This window comes from Lissotriton vulgaris, chromosome 7, assembly GCF_964263255.1.
Source record: "Lissotriton vulgaris chromosome 7, aLisVul1.2, whole genome shotgun sequence".
NCBI classification, from domain to species: Eukaryota; Metazoa; Chordata; class Amphibia; order Caudata; family Salamandridae; genus Lissotriton; species Lissotriton vulgaris.
Genome location: NC_141695.1, coordinates 1489885915 through 1489894374, shown reverse-complemented (window position 1 = coordinate 1489894374; position 8460 = coordinate 1489885915). Strand labels below are relative to the sequence as shown.

The window sequence follows — 8460 nt, the reverse complement described above, 5'->3', positions numbered from 1 at the left end:
AAATTATTCCCAAAAGTACTGTGTCTGAGTCAGAACCTGTACTTTGCTTCATGCTATAATATTATTGGTTATACTTATTGTTATACCGTTCCATGATGGCTGCCACATTGTTTCTTGAAACTACGTGCACGCCATCTTGTAGCTTTACGAAATCACTTTCCAAGATTGCCACCCATCACTACTGACTTTGCCAGTGAGTGCACTCCAATTCTACAAGCTTTTTTTGCCAGTCCTCAATGGACATTGAGCTCTGTTGAGCTCTATCGTTGAAAGGACTCATTGATATTAGCACATTTGCTTGTATGAAGCTCTTGTTATAGTTCCAAAGATACGTTTTTGATAAGAATGATTTCAGAGTGGTGCTTGGCTGGGAGTATTAAATATTTGAATATTAATGGGTAGGCCATCACAATCACTAGATAATTTCACAAATTTTAGATTGACAGTTGATGTAGGCATATGACATAACTGTATCAAATGATGATGTATAAGAACCTTTAATATTAGTTTATCATAGAGTTGGAATATTTTACTAAATAGAATAACTATTTTCAGTTCAAACATGAAAATATTCAACATTCTGGTTGAGGTGCTTAGAAACACTGAATCACTGATTTTGAAACAAATTGTTTATGGATTGTGTGTGTGAGAACGATGAAGTATTACTGACCTGCCAAGGGTGAAAAACATGATGAAGACTAAGACATTTAGCTTTTTTTCGACTGCAGGATAACATATTGTCCAGGGCATGAGCCAGCACATATACAGCCTTGTAGGCATAATAGGAGAAACGGAAATTTTCCACATTGTATACTGCGTTTGGAAGTGCCTTCAACTGCTCCAACCCGGTGCAAATACTGTTAGTCTGAATGTTGTTTGTCTTATCTGCTATACTTGTGTTTCTCATATTTGTCTCCCAGTGACATTCAAATATGTGTTCCCAGAAAGAAGTCACAAAAATGTCAGAGGGACTGGACAGCGGGTGTACTTGATAGAGAAATGTTTGGAATGTCCAGCTCTCTTGTTTTTGAAGTGTGATGATAAGAGAACCATTGAGCAGTTGCCGTAGATTTTCTTTGAAAAATAAAATGGTACCATGTAGACTTGGACTCATTAGCCACACCTTGCCTGTTACACCTTGTACTGCCAGTGTGTCCATGAGACCACTCACCTCAGTGTGGTACAAATACAGAATAACCATGGTGACTGTGGATCTTTTGATTAGGTTAACAGTTGATGATATTTTCTTATCATTGTTGTTCTCACTCAGGGTTTCCAAGAAGGCCACGCACACTCCATTGCTTTCAAGTTCATGTCTCAAAATTTGACCACCTTGGATGCCATAGTCACTAGCTGATGCCAAGATTCCTACCCATGTCCAGCCAAACTGAATCACTAGCTGTGCCATAACATACGGCACTCTCTCTGTGCTTGGGTTGGATCGTACAAAAGATGAAAATTGATGCTTGTCACTTAGAAGGGGCAGTCCAGATCCATAACTGATCTAAAAGATGAAATACATACAAAATGAGGTTATAAATTCATTGTCGACACAAATTTGGATACAAATCATACACACATAGATAGCAATGTCTTGCCTGACAGTCAAAATGCAAGGGTGCATATTTTGACTGCACACTGTCTACAATGATGTATAAATGTGAAGTACAAAGTACGTCAGAAAGCACATTTCTTGAAAAATGTATCCAGAAATCACTGGCGGCTCGCAGAGGGAGTGCTGCTGGGCAGTGGGGTGGGGAGGGGGAGGGCAGGGTGGAAGGGTAGTGGAGTCGAACATACAACGCGAGGAGTAAAGAAAGTAAATAAATAAAACTATTTATCTTGTGCTTGCTGCATCGTCGAGTTGGCTCGGTCACGTTCTCCTCAGGTCAAGGTTTCAATGACCCAGGAGACTTAATGTGTTTTATCTAGTGTTGCTGGGTGGCTGCAGAACATCTACTGCCACCCACACCCCACAACATTTAAAAAAAATATTGATGATGTCCTTGCCCCTTCTAGGGACATCACCTAAAACAAAATATACGTAAATAGCCCTCCCAGGGCATTATGGGGCACTCCTTGAAACAGTGAATAATAAATGAGTAGGTGTGACCCCTTATTTAATTTTTACTATTCAGTTTTTTATTTTTTCTGGGTGTCCCAGTCCCACCTGGGACAACCACAGTTTATTTTTTAATAAGAGGCCATGGCTGCACCATTTCATGGGTCAACACAAGAGGCAGCAATTTTGCATTTATCTATGGGCTGCCAGCCTTGGTTCCACACACCATTATAATTTTGGACCTGTAGAGGAAGCCCCAGGGCCCACACAGGGACTTTGCCAGCATTTTCATTCAATTTTTTAATAATAAAGTGGCATGCCCATGTGCCCACATGGGGCATGTCACAACTAGTCCTGTTTTTTTTTGGTCTGTGGGGTATCCCAGTGCCCCCGCAGCCCTGCATGCTTTCCTGCTTCAATCCATCAAAGGTTCAGTAGGAGCTGGCATTGCTCAAACCCTGCGGGGGCAATATTGTTTTATTCCATTGGATGGGAGCAATCTAAGCATTTCCCTGCCTGAGAGCAAGGGCAGGGAAATATGTTATTCTTTCAACGGATAGGAGAAGCTTTATGCTCCCACCTGGTGGGCCTACTTTGCAATTTCCCTGCCTGCAGACAGGGAAATAGACAGTGTCCTGGGTGTTGGGGACCATTTGGAAACCTTCACTGATCTGGCCCCATGGGAGGAGGTCCCTAGGGCCATTATATGGCTCTGGGATGTGGAGCCCCATCCCCTTTATTTAACTTGCTGGCCACGAGGTATGGGTCCCCAGGGCCTCACCTGGTCCGAGCAGGGGGGCACTTAGCCCCACTCCCCTTTATTTTAAGAGATGGTCCCAGTCCATTTGGAGGGGGCATGCACCCCTCCCCCTAAAATATAGCTCACACTTCCCACACAGCCCTGGCCCACCCAGGGTGGGGGTTTAAAAGCGTGAATTCATTACAAAATTGTTGCGGTATGGGCTGCAGCTGTGTCTAAAGTTCCGATCAAAAAATTAATGGGGAAACTTCATTTTGGGACTTCCTTTTTGGTTGCCCCCTGCTTGTTGGACTACCCCAAATCTTTCCTTGTGGAACCTAGTCAAAAAGAAGCTCTCTTTTGGTAAGTTTCATGGAGACTCATCAAACAACCCCAAAGTTATTAGCAGCACAAAAAGGGCAGTTCCTATGGAACCATCATCCTAGCTATAAGTACCCAAAAAAGGCATTTCCTATGGAACGATCATCCTAGTTATAAGTACCCATGGTGATATACATATATATATATATATATATATATATATATATGGCTATATATGTTCGTGGCTGCATCCCGACACATGTAGGACCAATCTCCCCCAACTTGCAGAGGAGAGAAGCACTTGCGGGACCCCAACAAACTGCAAAAATTCCTTCTTTTTTAAGCACGGACGCGTTTCATTTTGTCGAAAAACTTCCTCAGTGCAGCCTGGAATTTGTGCAAGTGCCTCTCCCACCCTCCTTTTCACGTAACCTGCCTCACTCCGAATGGTTAAAGGCAGTGGTCGAAGTGGGGGAAAAAAAGTAGGGGAACTGTGGGTGGAGAATCAGGGGGCGGGAATAACCGAAGATTGAATCAGTGGGCGGAGTCCGGGGCGTCGCTAGAAATAGCAAAACATACCAATTTGTAGTACGTTTAGCATTTCACTGACCAGTTACAGCTTATAACGTTATTTAAATAAAACAATGGATAAACATGTTTGAGGTTTAATTCAGGAAAAAGCAAACAGTCATAGGGAATACAGGTTTATGTAAAGCGTGTGAAATATAAGCAGGAACAACATGTTACCTTAATGCTTTTACTCAATGTTCAGAAATCCATGATTATTTTTTGTCTCAAACATTGAGGTCATGAATACAGGGCTCCTCCTGTACACATGTGTTAAGCAGGGCTCAGAAGAGAAAGGGATTCTTCAGGAGAATCTAGACTCATGGAAACCCACAAAGGCTCCTTCATATTCATGTCGCCAGCTAGCTGCTCAATCATAATATAGCAAAAAGAACAACTGAATGCAGAACAATATCCTACATTCACCCCAGTACAGAGATCTGGGCCTAAATCCATTGTTTCTTTGCTCACCATGCCATTCCAGTTTGGACCCAGCCATATACAAATCAGTCTAGATTCTGCTCCCAATGGGAACAGTCCTGCCCCCTCCCTTCTCCTGCCCCCGTCACCGCTCCTGCCCCCGTCACCGCTTCTGCCCCCGTCACCTCTCCTGCCCCCGTCACTTCTCCTGCCCCCGTCACTTCTCCTGCCCCCGGCACTTCTCCTGTCCCTTCACTTCTCCTGTCCCTTCACTTCTCCTGTCCCGTCACTTCTCCTGTCCCCGTCACTTCTCCTGTCCCCGTCACTTCTCCTGTCCCCTTCACTTCTCCTTCTCCTGTCCCTTCACTTCTCCTGTCCCTTCACTTCTCCTGTCCCTTCACTTCTCCTGCCCCGTCACTTCTCCTTCTCCTGTCCCGTCACTTCTCCTTCTCCTGTCCCGTCACGTCTCCTGTCCCGTCACTTCTCCTGTCCCGTCACTTCTCCTGTCCCGTCACTTCTCCTTCTCCTGTCCCGTCACTTCTCCTGTCCCGTCACTTCTCCTGTCCCGTCACTTCTCCTTCTCCTGGTCCATTCACTTCTCCTTCTCCTGTCCCGTCACTTCTCCTTCTCCTGTCCCGTCACTTCTCCTTCTCCTGTCCCGTCACTTCTCCTTCTCCTGTCCCTTAACTTCTCCTGTCCCTTCACTTCTCCTGTCCCCGTCACTTCTCCTGCCCCGTCACTTCTCCTTCCCCCGTCACTTCTCCTGTCCCGTCACTTCTCCTGTCCCGTCACTTCTCCGTCTCCTGTCCCATCACTTCTACTTCTCCTGTCCCTTCACTTTTACTGTCCCTTCACTTCTCCTGCCCCTTCACTTCTCTTGTCCCTTCACTTCTCTTGTCCCTTCACTTCTCCTTCTCCTGTCCCATCACTTCTCCTGTCCCGTCACTTCTCCTGTCCCGTCACTTCTCCTGTCCCGTCACTTCTCCTGTCCCATCACTTCTCCTTCTCCTGTCCCGTCACTTCTCCTGTCCCGTCACTTCTCCTGTCCCGTCACTTCTCCTTCTCCTGGTCCCTTCACTTCTCCTTCTCCTGTCCCGTCACTTCTCCTTCTCCTGTCCCGTCACTTCTCCTTCTCCTGTCCCTTCACTTCTCCTGTCCCTTCACTTCCCCTGTCCCTTCACTTCTCCTGTCCCCGTCACTTCTCCTGCCCCGTCACTTCTCCTGCCCCGTCACTTCTCCTGCCCCAGTCACTTCTCCTGTCCCGTCACTTCTCCTGTCCCGTCACTTCTCCTGTCACTTCTCCTGTCCCGTCACTTCTCCGTCTCCTGTCCCGTCACTTCTCCTTCTCCTGTCCCTTCACTTTTACTGTCCCTTCACTTCTCCTGTCCCTTCACTTCTCCTGTACCTTCACTTCTGCCCCGTTCACTGCTCCTGCCCCCGTCACTTCTCCTTCTCCTGTCCCCGTCACTTCTCCTTCTCCTGTCCCTTCACTTCACTTCTCCTTCTCCTGTCCCTTCACTTCATTTCTCCTTCTCTTGTCCCTTCACTTCACTTCTCCTGTCCCGTCACTTCTCCTGTCCCCGTCACTTCTTCGAGTGGAGGATGGGCACATTTACTTATTTTGCTTGGTGTGCATCAGAGGTTTACTGCAAAATGGGGGGCATTCTAATTTTCTGACTACTCCCTTGGTTGGATGGAGCAGTGAAGGCCGCTCTTTTAGGGAGTGCAAAGGACACTCTCATCACATGCTGCTTGCCATTATAAGTGTAGTTCAAAGTTCTGGGCATTTTGATTTTCTGGCTTCTCCCCTGAGCAGAGCCTCATCACACCTTAAAGGCCACAGGATCGCAGAGGAGGGCTTAAGATCTCGTGGTCCTCCAGTTAAAGGGGCCTGGCAGTTTAAAGGAAAACCCCGTTCTGTTTATCGACCTGTATTTCGAACAATCCCCAACAATAGGCATCCCACGATGTTCCCTTGTTCAATTACGTCTGCTGGGTGTTGAGACTAATGTAATATTCGCCAGATTTCCCCTTTAATACATCACGTACCGAGCAGCAAAACACACGTATAAAAACACAGCTTAGAGCACTAAGCAAAATATATATTCCATAAAACGCATTAGAAGAAGCAAGCACCCTCGGGCACGCCTTTGACAGCCACAAGTGTTTTTACAAGTATACTGTCTATAAAAATAGCTTGATCAAATGTAATGCTTTTCCTCACCTCCTCCGCGTCATCGACGTCAGGGTTGTGTTTTCCAAACAGCAGATTACACTGCCCACAGCGCACCTCTCACGCCCCAGCGGGATTGTTTTAAAGTTTTGATTACACATTTGTGGACCCATCTCGTATATTTGTTGCACAACGAGCCATGGCCTGCACCCAGATACCAGAGACACCTCATGCAGATCTCGCTGGCATATGCTAAAGGCAGGCAGCAGGCGGGCGCATTGTCATTCCAAAGGAGATAATCAGCCTCAATCGGAATGACAATGGGCCTACCCGCAGTCTGTGCGAGCTCAGGGAGGGGCTGCTGCAGCCTCTGGAGTTCAACAGAGAAGTGCGAGCAGCCCCTGGAAGCTGAAAAAAAAGTTCTCGTTTTTAGTAGGACTATTCTCTCCGTCCCGGGATGCTTTTTTCAAAGAAAGAAGTAGGGGAACGGGCTGAAATTATTTTTAGAAGTAGGGGCACGCCGTGCCCTTCCGTCCCCGCCCACTTCTACCGCTGGTTAAAGGCAGTGCTGGTGTTAAGGCACCAGAGAAGTGTTAAACCAGGAAACTCACACGGAGCAGACACCTAACGTCAGTACTGGCCCAAATGGGCGGTGTCTGCTCCCTTCACTCTGATGCTCACCAAGTTCTGTAAAGCAGGCGCTTCTCACAGTTTCTCGTGTCCCTCGCCCCTCCGCTTATCTTCACAGTTCCAGCTCGTGCATGATGCCCCGGTGAGCTGCACGCCCCCCACGAAGTCGTATTTCACCTGTAGTGACCGGGCAGGATGCAGGTAAGCGGCGTGTCCCGGTATACCACAGAGCTTGCAGTCTTCAAAAGTTGCCACCAATTACACAGGACTCCCAAAGGGGGTGGGCGCTTCAAGGGATGTTCGTGGCTGCATCCTGACACATGTAGGACCAATCTCCCCCAACTCGCAAAGGAGGGAAGCACACGCAGGACCCCAACAAACTGCAAAAAATCCTTCTTTATTAAACGCAGGCGCGTTTCGTTTGTCACGAACATGACAGGACACGCCGCTTACCTGCATAACTGTGAAGATAAGCGGCGGGGTGAGGGACACTAGAAACTGTGAGAACCGCCCACTTGCACAAATTCCAGGCTGCACTGAGGAAGTTTTTCGACAAAACGAAACGCGTCTGCGCTTAATAAAGAAGGAATTTTTGCAGTTTGTTGGGGTCCCGCGTGTTGGGGGAGATTGGTCCTGCATATGGGTACCTATATGTACATGTGCCACAATACCACTGCAATAGGACAGAGAACCAGCACTCAAAGACGGGAGAAGATTAACAACTGTTTATTGCATTGAGCAACACCAGACAAAGTACACAATTTGGCTGTTTGACCGCCGTTGTCACACTGAAAAGTAATATTTAGTCAATGGAATATATATAATCCCCATTTGACTAATGTTCAGCAAGCAGGCTAAATACTATTTAAAATTCTCGTTCACAGTCTGTACAATACCATAAATTGCAATGGATAGCATCTGTGTCACAAACAATTATAAATATACTCAGGATTAATAAAGAGCAGAAAAACCTTGTGACATCTCTAATGTGAACTGTATCATATGCAGGGTGCTAAGTACTGAGTCAGGTGATATCATTTACATAATCTAAACGGGCAACCGTCAAAAAAATAATTACATTTATCCCAAAACGTAACAGCTGACATTGATATAATTTTCGTGCAAAAGGAGCATTGGCATCATCAGCTCAAATTTGAAAACTGTTATATCAGGAGGAATTTCAAATGTTTAGTCTGGTTAGAGATTCAATGTGTTTTCTGAAATCTACTGGCTGAGCACATAGCCAAGGAGATGGTTTGAGGGAGGGGGTGGCACAAGGGCCAGGAGTATAGCCGCTTTTTCATGGTGCCATGGGCAATAGGCAAATGGGGGGGTGCAAGGAAGCTCTAGCTCATGGTTACGAGTAAATATATTCCTGGGGGCTGAAAAGTTTTGTCTTTGGTGCGACCAAGAGGGACACTAATGCCAGCAGGGTGGTGGAAGGGGGGTGTAAAGTGGGTATAGGGGAAGAGAACATTTAGTGACTGAACTGAATTGTACAATGTGGAACCAGCCGCTCGAAGTCAGCAGCAGGGACCGCGTCGGTCA

At 46.6% G+C, this 8460-nt stretch overlaps 1 protein-coding gene across 1 annotated transcript in view; it reads right to left on the bottom strand.

Annotated features, from left to right (window-relative positions):
* The window catches only part of LOC147705855 (extracellular calcium-sensing receptor-like), a 239223-nt gene that overhangs the window by 81778 nt on the left and 148985 nt on the right, over positions 1–8460 (bottom strand). Inside the window, exon 3 of the mRNA XM_086929571.1 lies at positions 671–1504. Coding sequence (XP_086785697.1) covers positions 671–1504 — 834 coding nt within the window. The remainder of the gene's footprint in view (positions 1–670; positions 1505–8460) is intronic.